This window comes from Hemitrygon akajei, chromosome 24 (genome assembly GCF_048418815.1).
Source record: "Hemitrygon akajei chromosome 24, sHemAka1.3, whole genome shotgun sequence".
Taxonomy (NCBI): domain Eukaryota; kingdom Metazoa; phylum Chordata; class Chondrichthyes; order Myliobatiformes; family Dasyatidae; genus Hemitrygon; species Hemitrygon akajei.
In genome coordinates this window covers 36,291,651-36,315,609 of record NC_133147.1, presented here as the reverse complement: position 1 = coordinate 36,315,609, position 23,959 = coordinate 36,291,651, and the positions used below count along the sequence as shown (strand labels likewise).

General features: G+C 53.3%; 1 protein-coding gene across 1 annotated transcript in view; it reads left to right on the top strand.

Moving 5' to 3' along the window:
• LOC140716010 (lysophospholipid acyltransferase 7-like) overlaps positions 1–22,953 on the top strand; it is a 185,925-nt gene extending 162,972 nt beyond the window's left edge. Inside the window, exons 7-8 of the mRNA XM_073028648.1 lie at positions 17,957–18,121; positions 20,943–22,953. Of these exons, the coding sequence (XP_072884749.1) occupies positions 17,957–18,121; positions 20,943–21,405 (628 nt within the window). The 3' untranslated portion in view covers positions 21,406–22,953. The remainder of the gene's footprint in view (positions 1–17,956; positions 18,122–20,942) is intronic.
• Positions 22,954–23,959: the final 1,006 nt, after the last annotated feature.

Sequence of the window (23,959 nt, the reverse complement as noted above, 5' to 3'; positions counted from 1 at the left end):
ACAATGTCCATCTCCATCCGTTCCCTGTACGCAATGTCCATCTCCCTCCATTCCCCGTACACAATGTCCATCTCCCTCCGTTCCCCATACACAATGTCCATCTCTCTCCATTCCCCATACACAATTTCCATCTCCCTCCATTCCCTGCACACAATGCCCATCTCCCTCCATTCCCCATGCACTATGTTCATCTCGCTCCGTTTCCTGTACACAATGCCCATCTCCCTCCGTTCCCCGTACACAATGTCCATCTCCCTCCGTTCCCCGTAAACAATGTCCATCTCCCTCCGTTCCCCGTACACAATGTCCATCTTCCTCCGTTCCCTGTACACAATGCCCATCTCCATCCGTTCCCCATACACAATGTCCATCTCTCTCCGTTCCCCATACACAATGTCCATCTCCCTCCGTTCCCTGTACACAATGCCCATCTCCCTCCGTTCCCCGTACACAATGTCCATCTCCCTCCGTTCCCCGTACACAGTGTCCATCTCCCTACATTCCCTGTGCTGAATGTCCATCTCCCTCCGTTCCCCATACACAATGTCCATCTCCCTCTTTTCCCCGTACACAATGTCCATCTCCCTCCGTTCCCCGTACACAATGTCCATCTCCCTCCGTTACCCGTACATAATGCCCATCTCCCTCCGTTCCCCGTACACAATGCCCATCTCCCTCCGTTCCCCGTACACAATGTCCATCTCCCTCCGTTCCCCGTACACAATGTCCATCTGCCTCCGTTCCCCGTACACAATGTCCATCTCCCTCCGTTCCCCATACACATTGTCCATCTCCATCCGTTCCCTGTACGCAATGCCCATCTCCCTCCGTTCCCCGTGCACAATGTCCACCCGTACACAATGTCCATCTCCCTCCATTCCCCATACACAATATCCAACTCCCTCCGTTCCCCGTACACAATGTCCGTCTCCCTCCGTTCCCCGTACACAATGCCCATCTCCCTCCGTTCCCTGTACACAATGCCCATCTCCCTCCGTTCCCTGTACACAATGTCCATCTCCCTCCGTTCCCCGTACACAATGTCCACCCGTACACAATGTCCATCACCCTCCGTTCCCCATACACAATGTCCATGTCCCTACATTCCCCGTGCTCAATGTCCATCTCCCTCCGTTCCCCATACACAATGTCCATCTCCCTCCGTTCCCCGTACACAATGTCCATCTCCCTCCGTTCCCCGTACACAATGTCCATCTCCCACCATTCCCCATACACAATGTCCATCTCCCTCTGTTCCCCGTACACAATGCCCATCTCCCTCCGTTCCCCGTACACAATGTCCATCTCCCTCCGTACCCCGTACACAATGTCCATCTCCCTCTGTTCCCCGTACACAATGTCCATCTCCCTCCGTTTCCGTTCCCCGTACACAATGTCCATCTCCCTCCATTCCCCATACACAATGTCCATCTTCCTCCGTTCCCCGTACACAATGCCCATCTCCCTCCGTTCCCCATACACAATGTCCATCTGCCTCCGTTCCTGGTACACAATGTCCATCTCCCTCCCTCGTACACAATGTCCATCTGCCTCCGTTCCTCGTACACAATGTCCATCTCCCTCCGTTCCCCGTACACAATGTCCATCTCCCTCCGTTCCCTGTACACAATGTCCATCTCCCTCCGTTCCCCGTACACAATGTCCATCTCCCTCCGTTCCCCGTACACAATGCCCATCTCCCTCCGTTCCCTGTACACAATGTCCATCTCCCTCCGTTCCCCGTACACAATGTCCATCTTCCTCCGTTCCCCGTAAACAATGTCCATCTCACTCCGTTCCCCGTACACAATGTCCATCTCCCTCCGTTCCCCGTACACAATGCCCATCTCCATCCGTTCCCCGTACACAATGTCCATCTCCCTCCGTTCCCCATACACAATGTCCATCTCCCTACATTCGCTGCACACAATGCCCATCTCCCTCCGTTCCCCGTACACAATGTCCATCTCCCTCCGTTCCCCGTACACAATGTCCATCTCCCTCCATTCCCCGTACACAATGTCCATCTCTCTCCGTTCCCCATGCACTATGTTCATCTCGCTCCGTTTCCTGTACACAATGCCCATCTCCCTCCGTTCCCCGTACACAATGTCCATCTCCCTCCGTTCCCCGTAAACAATGTCCATCTTCCTCCGTTCCCCGTACACAATGTCCATCTTCCTCCGTTCCCTGTACACAATGCCCATCTCCAACCGTTCCCCGTACACAATGTCCATCTCCCTCCGTTCCCCGTACACAATGTCCATCTCCCTACATTCCCTGTACACAATGCCCATCTCCATCCGTTCCCCGTACATAATGTCCATCTCTCTCCGTTCCCCATACACAATGTCCATCTCCCTCCGTTCCCTGCACACAATGCCTATCTCCCTCCGTTCCCCGTACAGAATGTCCATCTCCCTCCGTTCCACGTACACAATGTCCATCTCCCTCCGTTCCACGTACACAATGTCCATCTCTCTCCGTTCCCCATACACAATGTTCATCTCGCTCCGTTCCCCATACACAATGCCCATCTCCCTCCGTTCCCCGTACACAATGCCCATCTCCCTCCGTTCCCCATACACAATGTCCACCCGTACACAATGATCATCTCCCTCCATTCCCCGTACACAATGCCCATCTCCCTCCGTTCCCCGTACACAATGTCCATCTCCCTCCGTTCCCCGTACACAATGTCCATCTCCCTCCGTTCCCCGTACACAATGTCCATCTCCCTCCATTCCCCGTACACAATGCCCATCTCCCTCCGTTCCCCGTACACAATGTCCATCTCCCTCCGTTCCCCGTACACAATGTCCATCTCCCTCCGTTCCCCATACACAATGTCCATCTCCCTCCGTTCCCCGTACACAATGTCCATCTGCCTCCGTTCCCCATACACAATGTCCACCTGCCTCCGTTCCCCGTACACAATGTCCATCTGCCTCCGTTCCCCGTAAACAATGTCCATCTCCCTCCATTCCCCATACATAATGTCCATCTCCCTCAGTTCCCTGTACACAATGCCCATCTCCCTCCGTTCCCCGTACACAATGCCCATCTCCCTCCGTTCCCCGTACACAATGTCCATCTCCCTCCGTTCCCCTTACACAGTGTCCATCTCCCTCCGTTCCCCGTGCTGAATGTCCGTCTCCCTCTTTTCCCCATACACAATGTCCATCTCCCTCCGTTCCCCGTACACAATGTCCATCTCCCTCCGTTACCCGTACAGAATGCCCATCTCCCTCCGTTCCCCGTACACAATGCCCATCTCCCTCCGTTCCCCGTACACAATGCCCATCTCCCTCCGTTCCCCGTACACAATGTCCATCTCCCTCCGTTCCCCGTACACAATGTCCATCTGCCTCCGTTCCCCGTACACAATGTCCATCTCCCTCCGTTCCCCATACACAATGTCCATCTCCATCCGTTCCCTGTACGCAATGCCCATCTCCCTCCGTTCCCCGTACACAATGTCCACCCGTACACAATGTCCATCTCCCTCCATTCCCCATACACAATGTCCAACTCCCTCCGTTCCCCGTACACAATGTCCGTCTCCCTCCGTTCCATGTACACAATGCCCATCTCCCTCCGTTCCCTGTACACAATGCCCATCTCCCTCCGTTCCCTGTACACAATGTCCATCTCCCTCCGTTCCCCGTACACAATGTCCACCCGTACACAATGTCCATCACCCTCCGTTCCCCATACACAATGTCCATGTCCCTACATTCCCCGTGCTCAATGTCCATCTCCCTCCGTTCCCCATACACAATGTCCATCTCCCTCCGTTCCCCGTACACAATGCCCATCTCCCTCCGTTCCCTGTACACAATGTCCATCTCCCTCCGTTCCCCGTACACAATGTCCATCTCCCTCCATTCCCCTTACACAATGTCCATCTCCCTCTGTTCCCCGTACACAATGTCCATCTCCCTCCATTCCCCATACACAATGTCCATCAACCTCCGTTCCCCGTATACAATGTCCATCTCCCTCCGTTCCGCGTACACAATGTCCATCGCCCTCCGTTTCCCGTACACAATGCCCATCTCCCTCCGTTCCCCGTACACAATGTCCATCTCCCTCCGTACCCCGTACACAATGTCCATCTCCCTCCGTTCCCCGTACACAATGTCCATCTCCCTCCGTTCCCCGTACACAATGTCCATCTCCCTCCGTTTCCGTTCCCCGTACACAATCTCCATCTCCCTCCATTCCCCATACACAATGTCCATCTTCCTCCGTTCCCCGTAAACAATGTCCATCTCCCTCCGTTCCCCGTACACAATGTCCATCTCCCTCCGTTCCCCGTACACAATGCCCATCTCCATCCGTTCCGCGTACACAATGTCCATCTCCCTCCGTTCCCCGTACACAATGTCCATCTCCCTCCGTTCCCCATACACAATGTCCATCTCTCTCCATTCCCCATACACATTGTCCATCTCCCTCCATTCCCCGTACATAATGCCCATCTCCCTCCATTCCCCGTACACAATGTCGATCTCCCTCCGTTCCCTGTACACAATGTCCATCTCCCTCCGTTCCCCGTACATAATGCCCATCTCCCTCCGTTCCCTGTACACAATGCCCATCTCCCTCTGTTCCCCATACACAATGTCCATCTCCATCCGTTCCCTGTACGCAATGTCCATCTCCCTCCATTCCCCGTACACAATGTCCATCTCCCTCCGTTCCCCATACACAATGTCCATCTCTCTCCATTCCCCATACACAATGTCCATCTCCCTCCATTCCCTGCACACAATGCCCATCTCCCTCCGTTCCCCGTACACAATGTCCATCTCCCTCCGTTCCCCGTACACAATGTCCATCTCCCTCCATTCCCCATGCACTATGTTCATCTCGCTCCGTTTCCTGTACACAATGCCCATCTCCCTCCGTTCCCCGTACACAATGTCCATCTCCCTCCGTTCCCCGTAAACAATGTCCATCTCCCTCCGTTCCCCGTACACAATGTCCATCTTCCTCCGTTCCCTGTACACAATGCCCATCTCCATCCGTTCCCCATACACAATGTCCATCTCTCTCCGTTCCCCATACACATTGTCCATCTCCCTCCGTTCCCTGTACACAATGCCCATCTCCCTCCGTTCCCCGTACACAATGTCCATCTCCCTCCGTTCCCCGTACACAGTGTCCATCTCCCTACATTCCCTGTGCTGAATGTCCATCTCCCTCCGTTCCCCATACACAATGTCCATCTCCCTCTTTTCCCCGTACACAATGTCCATCTCCCTCCGTTCCCCGTACACAATGTCCATCTCCCTCCGTTACCCGTACATAATGCCCATCTCCCTCCGTTCCCCGTACACAATGCCCATCTCCCTCCGTTCCCCGTACACAATGTCCATCTCCCTCCGTTCCCCGTACACAATGTCCATCTGCCTCCGTTCCCCGTACACAATGTCCATCTCCCTCCGTTCCCCATACACATTGTCCATCTCCATCCGTTCCCTGTACGCAATGCCCATCTCCCTCCGTTCCCCGTGCACAATGTCCACCCGTACACAATGTCCATCTCCCTCCATTCCCCATACACAATATCCAACTCCCTCCGTTCCCCGTACACAATGTCCGTCTCCCTCCGTTCCCCGTACACAATGCCCATCTCCCTCCGTTCCCTGTACACAATGCCCATCTCCCTCCGTTCCCTGTACACAATGTCCATCTCCCTCCGTTCCCCGTACACAATGTCCACCCGTACACAATGTCCATCACCCTCCGTTCCCCATACACAATGTCCATGTCCCTACATTCCCCGTGCTCAATGTCCATCTCCCTCCGTTCCCCATACACAATGTCCATCTCCCTCCGTTCCCCGTACACAATGTCCATCTCCCTCCGTTCCCCGTACACAATGTCCATCTCCCTCCATTCCCCATACACAATGTCCATCTCCCTCTGTTCCCCGTACACAATGCCCATCTCCCTCCGTTCCCCGTACACAATGTCCATCTCCCTCCGTACCCCGTACACAATGTCCATCTCCCTCTGTTCCCCGTACACAATGTCCATCTCCCTCCGTTTCCGTTCCCCGTACACAATGTCCATCTCCCTCCATTCCCCATACACAATGTCCATCTTCCTCCGTTCCCCGTACACAATGTCCATCTCCATCCGTTCCCCGTACACAATGTCCATCTCCCTCCGTTCCCCATACACAATGTCCATCTCTCTACATTCCCCGTACACAATGTCCATCTCTCTCCATTCCCCATACACATTGTCCATCTCCCTCCATTCCCTGCACACAATGCCCATCTCCCTCCGTTCCCCGTACACAATGTCCATCTCCCTCCGTTCCCCGTACATAATGCCCATCTCCCTCCGTTCCCCGTACACAATGCCCATCTCCCTCCGTTCCCCATACACAATTTCCATCTCCATCCGTTCCCTGTGCGCAATGCCCATCTCCCTCCGTTCCCCGTACACAATGTCCATCTCCCTCCATTCCCCATACACAATGTCCATCCCCCTCCGTTCCCCGTACACAATGTCCATCTCCCTCCGTTCCCCGTACACAATGCCCATCTCCCTCCGTTCCCCGTACACAATGCCCATCTCCCTCCGTTCCCTGTACACAATGTCCATCTCCCTCCGTTCCCCGTACACAATGTCCACCCGTACACAATGTCCATCTCCCTCCGTTCCCCATACACAATGTCCATGTCCCTACATTCCCCGTGCTCAATGTCCATCTCCCTCCGTTCCCCGTACACAATGTCCACCCGTACACAATGTCCATCACCCTCCGTTCCCCATACACAATGTCCATGTCCCTACATTCCCCGTGCTCAATGTCCATCTCCCTCCGTTCCCCATACACAATGTCCATCTCCCTCCGTTCCCCGTACACAATGCCCATCTCCCTCCGTTCCCTGTACACAATGTCCATCTCCCTCCGTTCCCCGTACACAATGTCCATCTCCCTCCATTCCCCTTACACAATGTCCATCTCCCTCTGTTCCCCGTACACAATGTCCATCTCCCTCCATTCCCCATACACAATGTCCATCAACCTCCGTTCCCCGTATACAATGTCCATCTCCCTCCGTTCCGCGTACACAATGTCCATCGCCCTCCGTTTCCCGTACACAATGCCCATCTCCCTCCGTTCCCCGTACACAATGTCCATCTCCCTCCGTACCCCGTACACAATGTCCATCTCCCTCCGTTCCCCGTACACAATGTCCATCTCCCTCCGTTCCCCGTACACAATGTCCATCTCCCTCCGTTTCCGTTCCCCGTACACAATCTCCATCTCCCTCCATTCCCCATACACAATGTCCATCTTCCTCCGTTCCCCGTAAACAATGTCCATCTCCCTCCGTTCCCCGTACACAATGTCCATCTCCCTCCGTTCCCCGTACACAATGCCCATCTCCATCCGTTCCGCGTACACAATGTCCATCTCCCTCCGTTCCCCGTACACAATGTCCATCTCCCTCCGTTCCCCATACACAATGTCCATCTCTCTCCATTCCCCATACACATTGTCCATCTCCCTCCATTCCCCGTACATAATGCCCATCTCCCTCCATTCCCCGTACACAATGTCGATCTCCCTCCGTTCCCTGTACACAATGTCCATCTCCCTCCGTTCCCCGTACATAATGCCCATCTCCCTCCGTTCCCTGTACACAATGCCCATCTCCCTCTGTTCCCCATACACAATGTCCATCTCCATCCGTTCCCTGTACGCAATGTCCATCTCCCTCCATTCCCCGTACACAATGTCCATCTCCCTCCGTTCCCCATACACAATGTCCATCTCTCTCCATTCCCCATACACAATGTCCATCTCCCTCCATTCCCTGCACACAATGCCCATCTCCCTCCGTTCCCCGTACACAATGTCCATCTCCCTCCGTTCCCCGTACACAATGTCCATCTCCCTCCATTCCCCATGCACTATGTTCATCTCGCTCCGTTTCCTGTACACAATGCCCATCTCCCTCCGTTCCCCGTACACAATGTCCATCTCCCTCCGTTCCCCGTAAACAATGTCCATCTCCCTCCGTTCCCCGTACACAATGTCCATCTTCCTCCGTTCCCTGTACACAATGCCCATCTCCATCCGTTCCCCATACACAATGTCCATCTCTCTCCGTTCCCCATACACATTGTCCATCTCCCTCCGTTCCCTGTACACAATGCCCATCTCCCTCCGTTCCCCGTACACAATGTCCATCTCCCTCCGTTCCCCGTACACAGTGTCCATCTCCCTACATTCCCTGTGCTGAATGTCCATCTCCCTCCGTTCCCCATACACAATGTCCATCTCCCTCTTTTCCCCGTACACAATGTCCATCTCCCTCCGTTCCCCGTACACAATGTCCATCTCCCTCCGTTACCCGTACATAATGCCCATCTCCCTCCGTTCCCCGTACACAATGCCCATCTCCCTCCGTTCCCCGTACACAATGTCCATCTCCCTCCGTTCCCCGTACACAATGTCCATCTGCCTCCGTTCCCCGTACACAATGTCCATCTCCCTCCGTTCCCCATACACATTGTCCATCTCCATCCGTTCCCTGTACGCAATGCCCATCTCCCTCCGTTCCCCGTGCACAATGTCCACCCGTACACAATGTCCATCTCCCTCCATTCCCCATACACAATATCCAACTCCCTCCGTTCCCCGTACACAATGTCCGTCTCCCTCCGTTCCCCGTACACAATGCCCATCTCCCTCCGTTCCCTGTACACAATGCCCATCTCCCTCCGTTCCCTGTACACAATGTCCATCTCCCTCCGTTCCCCGTACACAATGTCCACCCGTACACAATGTCCATCACCCTCCGTTCCCCATACACAATGTCCATGTCCCTACATTCCCCGTGCTCAATGTCCATCTCCCTCCGTTCCCCATACACAATGTCCATCTCCCTCCGTTCCCCGTACACAATGTCCATCTCCCTCCGTTCCCCGTACACAATGTCCATCTCCCTCCATTCCCCATACACAATGTCCATCTCCCTCTGTTCCCCGTACACAATGCCCATCTCCCTCCGTTCCCCGTACACAATGTCCATCTCCCTCCGTACCCCGTACACAATGTCCATCTCCCTCTGTTCCCCGTACACAATGTCCATCTCCCTCCGTTTCCGTTCCCCGTACACAATGTCCATCTCCCTCCATTCCCCATACACAATGTCCATCTTCCTCCGTTCCCCGTACACAATGTCCATCTCCATCCGTTCCCCGTACACAATGTCCATCTCCCTCCGTTCCCCATACACAATGTCCATCTCTCTACATTCCCCGTACACAATGTCCATCTCTCTCCATTCCCCATACACATTGTCCATCTCCCTCCATTCCCTGCACACAATGCCCATCTCCCTCCGTTCCCCGTACACAATGTCCATCTCCCTCCGTTCCCCGTACATAATGCCCATCTCCCTCCGTTCCCCGTACACAATGCCCATCTCCCTCCGTTCCCCATACACAATTTCCATCTCCATCCGTTCCCTGTGCGCAATGCCCATCTCCCTCCGTTCCCCGTACACAATGTCCATCTCCCTCCATTCCCCATACACAATGTCCATCCCCCTCCGTTCCCCGTACACAATGTCCATCTCCCTCCGTTCCCCGTACACAATGCCCATCTCCCTCCGTTCCCCGTACACAATGCCCATCTCCCTCCGTTCCCTGTACACAATGTCCATCTCCCTCCGTTCCCCGTACACAATGTCCACCCGTACACAATGTCCATCTCCCTCCGTTCCCCATACACAATGTCCATGTCCCTACATTCCCCGTGCTCAATGTCCATCTCCCTCCGTTCCCCGTACACAATGCCCATCTCCCTCCGTTCCCTGTACACAATGTCCATCTCCCTCCGTTCCCCGTACACAATGTCCACCCGTACACAATGTCCATCACCCTCCGTTCCCCATACACAATGTCCATGTCCCTACATTCCCCGTGCTCAATGTCCATCTCCCTCCGTTCCCCATATACAATGTCCATCTCCCTCCGTTCCCTGTACACAATGTCCATCTCCCTCCGTTCCCCGTACACAATGTCCACCCGTACACAATGCCCATCTCCCTCCGTTCCCTGTACACAATGTCCATCTCCCTCCGTTCCCCGTACACAATGTCCACCCGTACACAATGTCCATCTCCCTCCGTTCCCCGTACACAATGTCCATCTCCCTCCGTTCCCCGTACACAATGTCCATCGCCCTCCGTTTCCCGTACACAATGTCCATCTCCCTCCGTTCCCCGTACACAATGTCCACCCGTACACAATGTCCATCTCCCTCCATTCCCCATACACAATGTCCAACTCCCTCCGTTCCCCGTACACAATGTCCGTCTCCCTCCGTTCCATGTACACAATGCCCATCTCCCTCCGTTCCCTGTACACAATGCCCATCTCCCTCCGTTCCCTGTACACAATGTCCATCTCCCTCCGTTCCCCGTACACAATGTCCACCCGTACACAATGTCCATCACCCTCCGTTCCCCATACACAATGTCCATGTCCCTACATTCCCCGTGCTCAATGTCCATCTCCCTCCGTTCCCCATACACAATGTCCATCTCCCTCCGTTCCCCGTACACAATGCCCATCTCCCTCCGTTCCCTGTACACAATGTCCATCTCCCTCCGTTCCCCGTACACAATGTCCATCTCCCTCCATTCCCCTTACACAATGTCCATCTCCCTCTGTTCCCCGTACACAATGTCCATCTCCCTCCATTCCCCATACACAATGTCCATCAACCTCCGTTCCCCGTATACAATGTCCATCTCCCTCCGTTCCGCGTACACAATGTCCATCGCCCTCCGTTTCCCGTACACAATGCCCATCTCCCTCCGTTCCCCGTACACAATGTCCATCTCCCTCCGTACCCCGTACACAATGTCCATCTCCCTCCGTTCCCCGTACACAATGTCCATCTCCCTCCGTTCCCCGTACACAATGTCCATCTCCCTCCGTTTCCGTTCCCCGTACACAATCTCCATCTCCCTCCATTCCCCATACACAATGTCCATCTTCCTCCGTTCCCCGTAAACAATGTCCATCTCCCTCCGTTCCCCGTACACAATGTCCATCTCCCTCCGTTCCCCGTACACAATGCCCATCTCCATCCGTTCCGCGTACACAATGTCCATCTCCCTCCGTTCCCCGTACACAATGTCCATCTCCCTCCGTTCCCCATACACAATGTCCATCTCTCTCCATTCCCCATACACATTGTCCATCTCCCTCCATTCCCCGTACATAATGCCCATCTCCCTCCATTCCCCGTACACAATGTCGATCTCCCTCCGTTCCCTGTACACAATGTCCATCTCCCTCCGTTCCCCGTACACAATGCCCATCTCCCTCTGTTCCCCATACACAATGTCCATCTCCATCCGTTCCCTGTACGCAATGTCCATCTCCCTCCATTCCCCGTACACAATGTCCATCTCCCTCCGTTCCCCATACACAATGTCCATCTCTCTCCATTCCCCATACACAATGTCCATCTCCCTCCATTCCCCGCACACAATGCCCATCTCCCTCCGTTCCCCGTACACAATGTCCATCTCCCTCCGTTCCCCGTACACAATGTCCATCTCCCTCCATTCCCCATGCACTATGTTCATCTCGCTCCGTTTCCTGTACACAATGCCCATCTCCCTCCGTTCCCCGTACACAATGTCCATCTCCCTCCGTTCCCCGTAAACAATGTCCATCTCCCTCCGTTCCCCGTACACAATGTCCATCTTCCTCCGTTCCCTGTACACAATGCCCATCTCCATCCGTTCCCCATACACAATGTCCATCTCTCTCCGTTCCCCATACACAATGTCCATCTCCCTCCGTTCCCTGTACACAATGCCCATCTCCCTCCGTTCCCCGTACACAATGTCCATCTCCCTCCGTTCCCCGTACACAGTGTCCATCTCCCTACATTCCCTGTGCTGAATGTCCATCTCCCTCCGTTCCCCATACACAATGTCCATCTCCCTCTTTTCCCCGTACACAATGTCCATCTCCCTCCGTTCCCCGTACACAATGTCCATCTCCCTCCGTTACCCGTACATAATGCCCATCTCCCTCCGTTCCCCGTACACAATGCCCATCTCCCTCCGTTCCCCGTACACAATGTCCATCTCCCTCCGTTCCCCGTACACAATGTCCATCTGCCTCCGTTCCCCGTACACAATGTCCATCTCCCTCCGTTCCCCATACACATTGTCCATCTCCATCCGTTCCCTGTACGCAATGCCCATCTCCCTCCGTTCCCCGTGCACAATGTCCACCCGTACACAATGTCCATCTCCCTCCATTCCCCATACACAATATCCAACTCCCTCCGTTCCCCGTACACAATGTCCGTCTCCCTCCGTTCCCCGTACACAATGCCCATCTCCCTCCGTTCCCTGTACACAATGCCCATCTCCCTCCGTTCCCTGTACACAATGTCCATCTCCCTCCGTTCCCCGTACACAATGTCCACCCGTACACAATGTCCATCACCCTCCGTTCCCCATACACAATGTCCATGTCCCTACATTCCCCGTGCTCAATGTCCATCTCCCTCCGTTCCCCATACACAATGTCCATCTCCCTCCGTTCCCCGTACACAATGTCCATCTCCCTCCGTTCCCCGTACACAATGTCCATCTCCCTCCATTCCCCATACACAATGTCCATCTCCCTCTGTTCCCCGTACACAATGCCCATCTCCCTCCGTTCCCCGTACACAATGTCCATCTCCCTCCGTACCCCGTACACAATGTCCATCTCCCTCTGTTCCCCGTACACAATGTCCATCTCCCTCCGTTTCCGTTCCCCGTACACAATGTCCATCTCCCTCCATTCCCCATACACAATGTCCATCTTCCTCCGTTCCCCGTACACAATGTCCATCTCCATCCGTTCCCCGTACACAATGTCCATCTCCCTCCGTTCCCCATACACAATGTCCATCTCTCTACATTCCCCGTACACAATGTCCATCTCTCTCCATTCCTCATACACATTGTCCATCTCCCTCCATTCCCTGCACACAATGCCCATCTCCCTCCGTTCCCCGTACACAATGTCCATCTCCCTCCGTTCCCCGTACATAATGCCCATCTCCCTCCGTTCCCCGTACACAATGCCCATCTCCCTCCGTTCCCCATACACAATTTCCATCTCCATCCGTTCCCTGTGCGCAATGCCCATCTCCCTCCGTTCCCCGTACACAATGTCCATCTCCCTCCATTCCCCATACACAATGTCCATCCCCCTCCGTTCCCCGTACACAATGTCCATGTCCCTACATTCCCCGTACACAATGCCCATCTCCCTCCGTTCCCCGTACACAATGCCCATCTCCCTCCGTTCCCTGTACACAATGTCCATCTCCCTCCGTTCCCCGTACACAATGTCCACCCGTACACAATGTCCATCACCCTCCGTTCCCCATACACAATGTCCATGTCCCTACATTCCCCGTGCTCAATGTCCATCTCCCTCCGTTCCCCATATACAATGTCCATCTCCCTCCGTTCCCCGTACACAATGCCCATCTCCCTCCGTTCCCTGTACACAATGTCCATCTCCCTCCGTTCCCCGTACACAATGTCCACCCGTACACAATGCCCATCTCCCTCCGTTCCCTGTACACAATGTCCATCTCCCTCCGTTCCCCGTACACAATGTCCACCCGTACACAATGTCCATCTCCCTCCGTTCCCCGTACACAATGTCCATCTCCCTCCGTTCCCCGTACACAATGTCCATCGCCCTCCGTTTCCCGTACACAATGTCCATCTCCCTCCGTTCCCCGTACACAATGTCCATCTCCCTCCGTTCCCCGTACACAATGTCCATCTGCCTCCGTTCCCCGTACACAATGTCCATCTCCCTCCGTTCCCCGTAAACAATGTCCATCTCCCTCCGTTCCCCATACACAATGTCCATCTCCCTCCGTTCCCTGTACACAATGCCCATCTCCCTCCGTTCCCCGTACACAATGTCCATCTTCCTCCGTTCCCCATACACAGTGTCCATCTCCCTACATTCCCTGTGCTGAATGTCCATCTCCCTCCGTTCCCCATACACAATGTCAATCTCCCTCTTTTCCCCGTACACAATATCCATCTCCCTCCGTTCCCCGTACATAATGCCCATCTTCCTCCGTTCCCTGTACACAATGCCCATCTCCCTCCGTTCCCCATACACAATGTCCATCTCCATCCGTTCCCTGTACGCAATGCCCATCTCCCTCCGTTCCCCGTACACAATGTCCATCTCCCTACATTCCCCGTGCTTAATGTCCATCTCCCTCCGTTCCCCATACACAATGTCCATCTCCCTCCGATCCCCGTACACAATGTCCATCTCCCTCTGTTCCCTGTACACAGTGTCCATCTCCCCCCATTCCCCGCACACAATGTCACAGTCCCTCCGTTCCCCGTACACAATTCCCATCTCCCTCCGTTCCCTGTACACAATGCCCATCTCCCTCCGTTCCCTGTACACAATGTCCATCTCCCTCCGTTCCCCGTACACAATGTCCACCCGTACACAATGTCCATCTCCCTCCATTCCCCATACACAATGTCCATCTCCCTCTGTTCCCCGTACACAATGTCCATCTCCCTCCATTCCCCATGCACAATGTCCATCTCCCTCCATTCCCCGTACACAATGTCCATCTCCCTCTGTTCCCTGTACACAGTGTCCATCTCCCCCCATGCCCGCACACAATGTCACACTCCCTCCGTTCCCCATACACAATGCCCATCTCCCTCCGTTCCCTGTACAAAATGTCCATCTCCCTCCGTTCCCCATACACAATTTCCATCTCCATCCGTTCCCTGTGCGCAATGCCCATCTCCCTCCGTTCCCCGTACACAATGTCCATCTCCCTCCATTCCCCATACACAATGTCCATCTCCCTCCGTTCCCCGTACACAATGTCCATCTCCCTCCGTTCCCCGTACACAATGCCCATCTCCCTCCGTTCCCTGTACACAATGCCCATCTCCCTCCGTTCCCTGTACACAATGTCCATCTCCCTCCGTTCCCCGTACACAATGTCCACCCGTACACAATGTCCATCTCCCTCCGTTCCCCATACACAATGTCCATGTCCCTACATTCCCCGTGCTCAATGTCCATCTCCCTCCGTTCCCCGTACACAATGCCCATCTCCCTCCGTTCCCTGTACACAATGTCCATCTCCCTCCGTTCCCTGTACACAATGTCCATCTCCCTCTGTTCCCTGTACACAGTGTCCATCTCCCCCCATGCCCGCACACAATGTCACACTCCCTCCGTTCCCCATACACAATGCCCATCTCCCTCCGTTCCCTGTACAAAATGTCCATCTCCCTCCGTTCCCCATACACAACGTCCGTCTCCCTCCTTTCCGTATACAAAATGTCCATCTCCATCCATTCCCTGTACACAATGTCCATCTCCCTCCGTTCCCCTGACACAACGTCCATCTCCCTCCGTTCCCCGTACACATCATCCATCTCCCTCCGTTCCCCGTACTCAATGCCCATCCCTGTATGGAGTGACCATCTCCCTCCATTCTCTGCATGTCCATGTGAGTGCCTCAGAGCCTCTTATAACACCTCTATTGTATCTGTCTTCCCCACCAACCTGGGCGTCACATTCTAGACACCCACTCATCTCTGTGTAAGAAAAAACATGCCCCTCACATGCCCTTTGAACTTTCACCTTCTCACCTGAAAGTGTCTGCCCTCTGGTATCCGACATTTCCATTCTGGGGATCAGATACTGTCTGTCTACTCTATAATCTCATAATCTTATAAACCTCTATCACGTTTACCCTCAGCCACTGTCACTCCAGAGAAAACAACCCAAGTTTATCCAGCCTCTCCTTGTAGCTCAGGTCTTGTAATCCAGGCAACATCCTGGTGAACCTCTTCAAGGACTCCATATCCTTCTTGTGAGTCCAGCAGCCCAGATGTGGCCTATATCCCTCAAAACCTTTACTATTCATGTACCTGTCCTTGTCTTTTAAATGTCATTAATGTTCCTGCCTCAACCACTTCCTCTGGCAGCTTGTTCCATAGACGGACCATCCTCTGGGTGATAAAGTTGTCCTTTGGGTTCCTGTTAAATCTCCCTCCCCTCTCACCTTAAACCTGTGCCCTCTGGTTCTTGATTGCCCAACCCTGGGGAAAAAGACTGTGCACATTCACCCTACCTGCGCCCCTCGTGGTTTTATACGCCTCTGTAAGGTCACCCCTCAGTCTCCTATGCTCCAAGGAGTAAAGTCCCAACCTGTCCAATCTCTCTCCATAACTCAATCCCCGAGCCCCGGTAACATCCTCATAAATCTCCTCTGCACCTGCCCAGCTCAATGGCGTCTTTCCTACAGCGGGGCGACCAGAACTGAACACAATACTCCGAGTGCGGCCTCACCAACGTCTTGTACAACGTCAACATAACGTCCCAACCCCTGTACTCAGTGTCCTGACTGATGAAGGCCAGCATGCCATGTCCCTGTACCCCTGGGTCCCTCTGATCTATAACACTACCCAGTGTCATTGTCAATCTGTGACTCCACTTTCAGGGAACCATGTCCCCGTACCCCTGGGTCACACTGTTCCACAACACTCCCCAGGGTCCCTGTCTACCTGTGACTCCACTTTCAGGGAACCATGTCCCCGTACCCCTGGGTCACACTGTTCCACAACACTCCCCAAGGTCCCTGTCTACCTGTGACTCCACTTTCAGGGAACCATGTCCCTGTACCACTGGGTCACACTGTTCCACAACACTCCCCAAGGTCCCTGTCTACCTGTGACTCCACTTTCAGGGAACCATGTCCCTGTACCCCTGGGTCACACTGTTCCACAACACTCCCCAGGGTCCCTGTCTACCTGTGACTCCACTTTCAGGGAACCATGTCCCCGTACCCCTGGGTCACACTGTTCCACAACACTCCCCAAGGTCCCTGTCTACCTGTGACTCCACTTTCAGGGAACCATGTCCCTGTACCACTGGGTCACACTGTTCCACAACACTCCCCAAGGTCCCTGTCTACCTGTGACTCCACTTTCAGGGAACCATGTCCCTGTACCCCTGGGTCACACTGTTCCACAACACTCCCCAAGGTCCCTGTCTACCTGTGACTCCACTTTCAGGGAAACATGTCCCCGCACCTCTGGATCACATTGCACTACAACACTCCCCAGGGTCCCTGTCTACCTGTGACTCCATTTTCATATAGAATAGTCAGCATGTTGAAGAGCCAAGAGGACCCCGGTCAGACCCCACTTGGAGTACTGTGCACTTTTCTAATCACCTCACTACAGGAAGGATGTGGAAACTATAGAAAGGGTGCTGAGGAGATCTACAAGGATATTGCCTGGATTGGGGAGCATGCCTTATGAGAATAGTTTGAGTGAACTCGGCCTTTTCTCCTTGGAGCGACGGAGGATGAGAGGTGATTGAGAGATTGAGGTGTATAAGATGATGAGAGGCATTGATCATGTGGATAGTCAGAGGCTTTTTCCTGGGGCTGAAATAACATAAGAGGGCAAAGTTTTAAGGTGCTTGGAACAGATACAGAGGAGATGTCAGGGGCAAGTTTTTTACACAGAGTGGTGAGTATGTAGAATGAGCTGCTGGCAAAGGTGGTAGAGGTGGATATGATAGGGTCTTTTAAGAGACTCCTAGATAGGTACATGGAGCTTAGAAAAATAGAGGGCTATAGGTAAACCTAGGTAATTTCTAAAGTAAGTACATGTTCAGCACAGCATTGTGGTCCAAAGGGCCTGTATTGTGCTGTAGGTTTCCTATGTTTCTGTGTTTCAGGGAACTATTGGGTCCTTCTGTTCCACAAGACTCCCCAGGTCCTTATCTGATGGAATAGTGTCAAACAAACACCCTCCACCCACTGCTTGCTCACGCCCTGTCTGGCCTCTCTCCCTCCGTGTAGCGAACCACAGGATTACGACTACGAGACAATCCGTAACATCGACCCATACAACACGGACTTCTGCAGCAGTGTCAAGGATGGGATGAAATACTGGAACATGACGGTACAGTGGTGGTTGGCCACATACATCTATCACCGTGCTCCCGTCAAGGCCAAGCTACTGAGGTGAGTGTCCACTGCCCAATTGACAACGGTGCTGGCTGGAGATCTCTCTCCCTCTCCCTCCCTCTCCCCCTCCTTCTGACCTTCAACTCTCTGAGGCAGAGCGCTCTGTCCTCAGTAAGGGCCTCAGCTTTGTCCCCCTTCTCCCACACCTCAGCGAGTTCCACGTACGCCATGACGCTGAACTCTACTTTCTCCGTCTCCGAGCTTACTTCTTTGACAAGGACTCTCCTACTCCCACCGATGACCCCTTCTCCCGTCTTCAACCCTCCTCCTCTTCAAGGACACCCCGCTCTGGTCTTCTGCCTGCTCTGGATCTCTTTATTGCTAATTGCCGACAGGACATCAACCGTCTCGACTTCACCACACCCTGTTCCAATTCCAACCTCACTCCTTCCGAACGCTTTGCTCTCCGCTCCCTCCGCACCAATCCCAACCTCACTATAAAACCTGCTGATAAGGGGGGAGCTGCTGTTGTCTGGCAGACTGACCTCTACCTGGCTGAGGCACAGCGACAACTCTCTGATACCTCCTCTTATTTACCCCTTGATCATGACCCCACTAAGGAGCACCAGGCCATTGTCTCCTATACCATCACCAATCTTATCAGCTCTGGGGATCTCCCAACCACTGCCACCAACCTCATAGTTCCCACACCCCGCACTTCCCGTTTCTACCTCCTACCCAAGATCCACAAACCTGCCTGTCCAGGTAGACCTATTGTCTCAGCTTGCTCCTGCCCCACTGAACTCATTTCTGCATACCTTGACACTGTCTTATCACCCCTTGTTCAATCTCTTCCCACCTATGTTCGTGACACTTCTCATGCTTTGAATTTTTTCAATGATTTTAAGTTCCCTGGCCCCCACCGTCTTATTTTCACCATGGACGTCCAGTCCCTATGTACCTCCATCCCCCACCGAGATGGTCTCGAAGCTCTTCGCTTTTTTTTGGATTCCAGACCTAACCAATTCCCCTCTACCACCACTCTCCTCCGTCTAGCGGAATTAGTTCTTACTCTCAATAATTTCTCCTTTGGCTCCTCCCACTTCCTCCAAACCAAGGGTGTAGCCATGGGCACCCGTATGGGTCCCAGTTATGCCTGCCTTTTTGTTGGCTTTGTGGAACAGTCCATGTTCCAAGCCTATACGGGTATCCATCCCCCTCTTTTCCTTCGCTAATTCGACGACTGCATTGGTGCTGCCTCCTGCACGCATGCTGAGCTTGTTGACTTCATTAACTTTGCCTCCAACTTTCACCCTGCCCTCAAATTTACCTGGTCCATTTCCGACACCTCCCTCCCCTTTCTTGATCTTTCTGTCTCCATCTCTGGAGATGGCTTATCTACTGATAACTACTATAAGCCTACAGACTCTCACAGCTACCTGGACTATTCTTCTTCCCACCCTGTCTCTTGCAAAAATGCTATCCCCTTCTCACAATTCCTCCATCTCCGCCGCATCTGCTCTCAGGATGAGGCTTTTCATTCCAGGACGAAGGAGATGTCTTCCTTTTTTAAAGAAAGGGGCTTCCCTTCTTCCACCATCAACTCTGCTCTCAAACGGATCTCTCCCATTTCCCGCACATCTGCTCTCACCCCATCCACCCGCCACCCCAGTCGGGATAGGGTTCCCCTTGTCCTTACCTACCACCCCACCAGCCTCCAGGTCCAACGTATAATTCTCCGTAACTTCCGCCACCGCCAACGGGATCCCACTACCAAGCATATCTTTCCCTCCCCCCCCTTCTGCTTTTCGCAGGGATCGCTCCCTGCACGACTCCCTTGTCCACTCGTTTCCCCCCCCCCCCCCACCCCATCCCTTCCCACCGATCTCCCTCCTGGCACTTATCATTGTAAGCGGAACAAGTGCTACACCTGCCCTTACACTTCCTCCCTCACCACCATTCAGAGCCCCAGACAGTCCTTCCAGGTGAGGCGACACCTCACCTGTGAGTCGGCTGGTGTGGTATACTGCGTCCGGTGCTCCCGGTGTGGCCTTTTATATATTGGTGAGACCCGACGCAGACTGGGAGACCGTTTCACTGAACACCTACGCTCGGTCTGCCAGAAAAAGCAGGATCTCCCAGTGGCCACACATTTTAATTCCACATCCCATTCCCATTCTGATACGTCTATCCATGGCCTCTACTACTGTCAAAATGAATCCAAACTCAGGTTAGAGGAACAACACCTTATATACCGGCTGGGTAGCCTCCAACCTGATGGCATGAACATTGACTTCTCTAACTTCCGTTAATGCCCCTCCTCCCCTTCTTACCCCATCCCTGACATATTTAGTTGTTTGCCTGTTCTCCATCTCCCTCTGGTGCTTCACCCCACCCCCCCTTTCTTTCTCCCGAGGCCTCCCGTCCCATGATCCTTTCCCTTCTCTAGCTCTGTATCCCTTTTGCCAATCACCTTTCCAGCTCTTAGCTTCATCCCACCCCCTCCGGGCTTCTCCTATCATTTCGCATTTCCCCCTCCCCCCACTACTTTCAAATCTCTTACTATCTTTCCTTTCAGTTAGTCCTGACGAAGGGTCTCAGCCCGAAACGTCAAAAGTGCTTCTCCCTATAGATGCTGCCTGGCCTGCTGTGTTCCACCAGCAATTTGTGTGTATTGTTTGAATTTCCAGCTTCTGCAGATTTCCTCGTGTCTGCACTCTAAATGTTCATCGTTTTAAAACTTTGTTTTTTCCTCCCATACCTACTCTTCCCCCACACACTTACCCTCTCCCCTGCATCCTACTCTCTTTCCTGTCCCCTCTCCCCCCACTCTGCCCCCACTATCTCCCCCTTTTCTCTGCCCTCCTCCCCCCCCCAGGATTGGTTGGACGATGCTTGTCAGTGCTTTCTGGCACGGCCTCCACCCTGGATACTACCTGAGTTTCCTGACCATCCCGGTGTGCCTGGCAGCGGAGGGGGCGATGGAGCGAGGAGTGCAAGCACGTCTGGGGGCTGGTTACCCCCTCCGCGCCTACAGCTGGCTGCAGTGGTTCTGGAAGATGCGTGCCTACGACTACATGGCGGCTGGCTTCGTCCTGCTGACACTGCACGACACGCTGGCTCACTGGCGCTTGCTCTACTTCTATCAGCATCTCCTCTGCCTGGCTTTCTTCACGGTGGGCTATGCCCTCACACCCCGGTCCAGGTCCGGGGGAATCCGACCCCCGCCAGCCCTGTCTCCTACCCCCATCCCCTTCACCCCTCCACCTTTCACCTCTTCCAGACCCGAAGCTCAAGAGCAAGGTGGGGTTCGCCGGCGGGGGTCCCAGAGGGAGGAGTGAGAACATTTTATGTGATCAGTGGGGTGGGGAACTAAAATTCAGGGCAGTGGTTCTCTTGGGAAGGGCGAAATGGTGACGGGGTGCACACTGTTGTGCCCCCCCCAACCCCACCCTACTTCCTGTTGGTGAGGCTCTATCCATTCAGTACAGGCTCTGCCGTAAAACTAAAGCCTCTATTGCCAGTAACTCTGCCCCTCCATCCCTGTCCCACCCCTCTATCTAGCCCCTCCTTTTTCCCCAGAGAAACCCCACCCCCCGACACCTAGCTCCACTCCCCCAGAATCAAAGCCCTTTACCACCAGCCTCTCCTCTCTCCTCAAAACCTTGCCCATTTATCCCTGGCCCCTCCTGTTTTCTGTACCCCAACCTCCATTTCATGGTAAATCTGCTCCTTGTTCTTATAATCCCACCCCTTTAGCCTTACCACACCCACTTCAACTCAATGAAACCCCTCCTGCCCACCAACTGAAACCCCACCCCTGTAGACCATGTCCCCACCCACTGTCCCAGTGAAGCGCTACTCTTTCCCCTATCTCCACCCATCATCCCCTTTTACCTGTAAACACCCCTCCCCTCCACCATCCGCTCTGGGTCCTGCAGGTTGGCCATCTGTTCTCACCCCACCACCCACCTGACCACCGAACGCTCCCGACATCTTGTTTCTGCTTCCACCCTCCCTTCCACCCCCACATTTCACTCCGTCGTTTCTGTACTCCTAGCGTGTGCCTGCTTAAAGTGGGCCCATCCTCCAGATCAGTCTGTGGGATCCACCTGCTTAAAACAGTCAACAACTCCTCTGTCCTGAAAGTCCCATTACAATTACCAGTAATCAACATCCCCGTGACCCCAGGGTTAGAGGGGGGGGGGGGAAGAAATCAACCATGGTTCCTGTTCCCCATCACTGCCCAGTGACCCTGGGGTTGGGGGGGGGGAGTATCTGCCAGGGTTCCCAGCACAGGAGTGACATATATCACTGTGTATTGTTCTATATATTTGTGTGTGTGAGTTACATTGTTCATCTGAAGCCAGTGCCCTGGTAACTATGACTGGTCAGGTGCTGCTCACTGCCTCACTCTGCACCCAGATGCCTGTATCCCCAACTGTACCTGTGTGTGTGATACATCGACACACCAGTCTCCCACTTCTGAGCTGCTCTTGTGTGTGTGTAAAACACAATCTGCACAAGCATTCTCTCTGCCTGTATTTCCCTATGCCTGTAACATTGTATCAGCACAGCTGTCTCCACCAATGTGTGTGAGGCATACCGCATCAGTACAAGCGAACCCTGTGACTGTTTTCTTGTAGAGAGAGTGTGTGTGTGTGTGTGAGAGAGAGACTGTCTGCAAGGTGGTGCCATGTGGGGTCTCTCTGCCTGTGTGTGCTGCCACCTGTGTACCCACGATGGGTCTCTGCCTGTGTGTGTGTGTGAGTGAGAGAGAGAGAGAGACAGTTGCTGAATATTGCCAATCTGAGTCATTTACAATTTTGTATGTTTTTTTAAATATAAAACACTGCTGTCAAGAGCTGAATAAAGAAGATTGTGACTTTTGTGTTGGTGTTATGTTGCTATAGCTCAGGGTCCTCTGTTCCTTCTCAGGTGGGGCAAATGTGTGTACTTTATTCATCCCCATGGGGAAATTCAACTTTTTTCCTATGGGACATTGGAAAAAAGTTGGATTTCCCCATGGGGATGAATAAAGTATCTATCTATCTATCTACTCCGGTACTGTCTGATATTCACCAGAGGTCAGAGGGGGGCGGTATATGCCAGGTTGCAGATGACATCAAAATCAGTAGTGTTGTTGATACTGAAAGCAGTTTTCGGGCTTTACAGAGTTGGGAGGTGGGCCAAGGGATGGCAAATGCAATTTAATTTGGATCAATGCACGGTCTTGTGAAGATATGTCAGCTCAATATTCTGGGGTTCTGATTTAGACATGACAGTGGGAGGGATTAAAGGAGGAGAGGTTGTGTTACTATTCAAGGAATATGTCACCGAAGTGCTTAGTCAGGACTGACTGGAGAGTTTTTGTGAGAGATGGAACTGATATGACCACATTAGTGGGGCTATATTACAGATCACCCAACAGTCTGTAGGATTTAGAGAAACAAATGTGTAGAGAGAGAGCAGACTGCTGTAAGAAACAGGTAGTTATAGTAAGTGATTTTAACTTTCCACATACTGGCTGTGACTGTGAAAGGACTACATGGGATAGAATTTTCAAATGTGTTCAGAAAAGTTTTCTTGATCAATAAGTAGAAGTTCCAACATGAGAGTGTGCGATACTTGATCTGCAGACAGGGCAGTTGACAGAAGTTTGTGTCATGAACACTAGTCACAATGCCATTCGTTTCAAAGTAAATATGGAGGTCTGATCTGCGGGTGAGATTCTAAATTGGAGAGAGATCAATCTTGATGGTATCAGAAAGGATCTGGCAAGTGTGGACTGGGACAGGCTGTTTCCTGGCAAATGTGTACTTGGAAAGTGGGAGGCCTCAAAAGTCCTAATTTAGGAGTGCAAAGCTTGTTTGTGCCTGTCAGAATAAAAGGTAA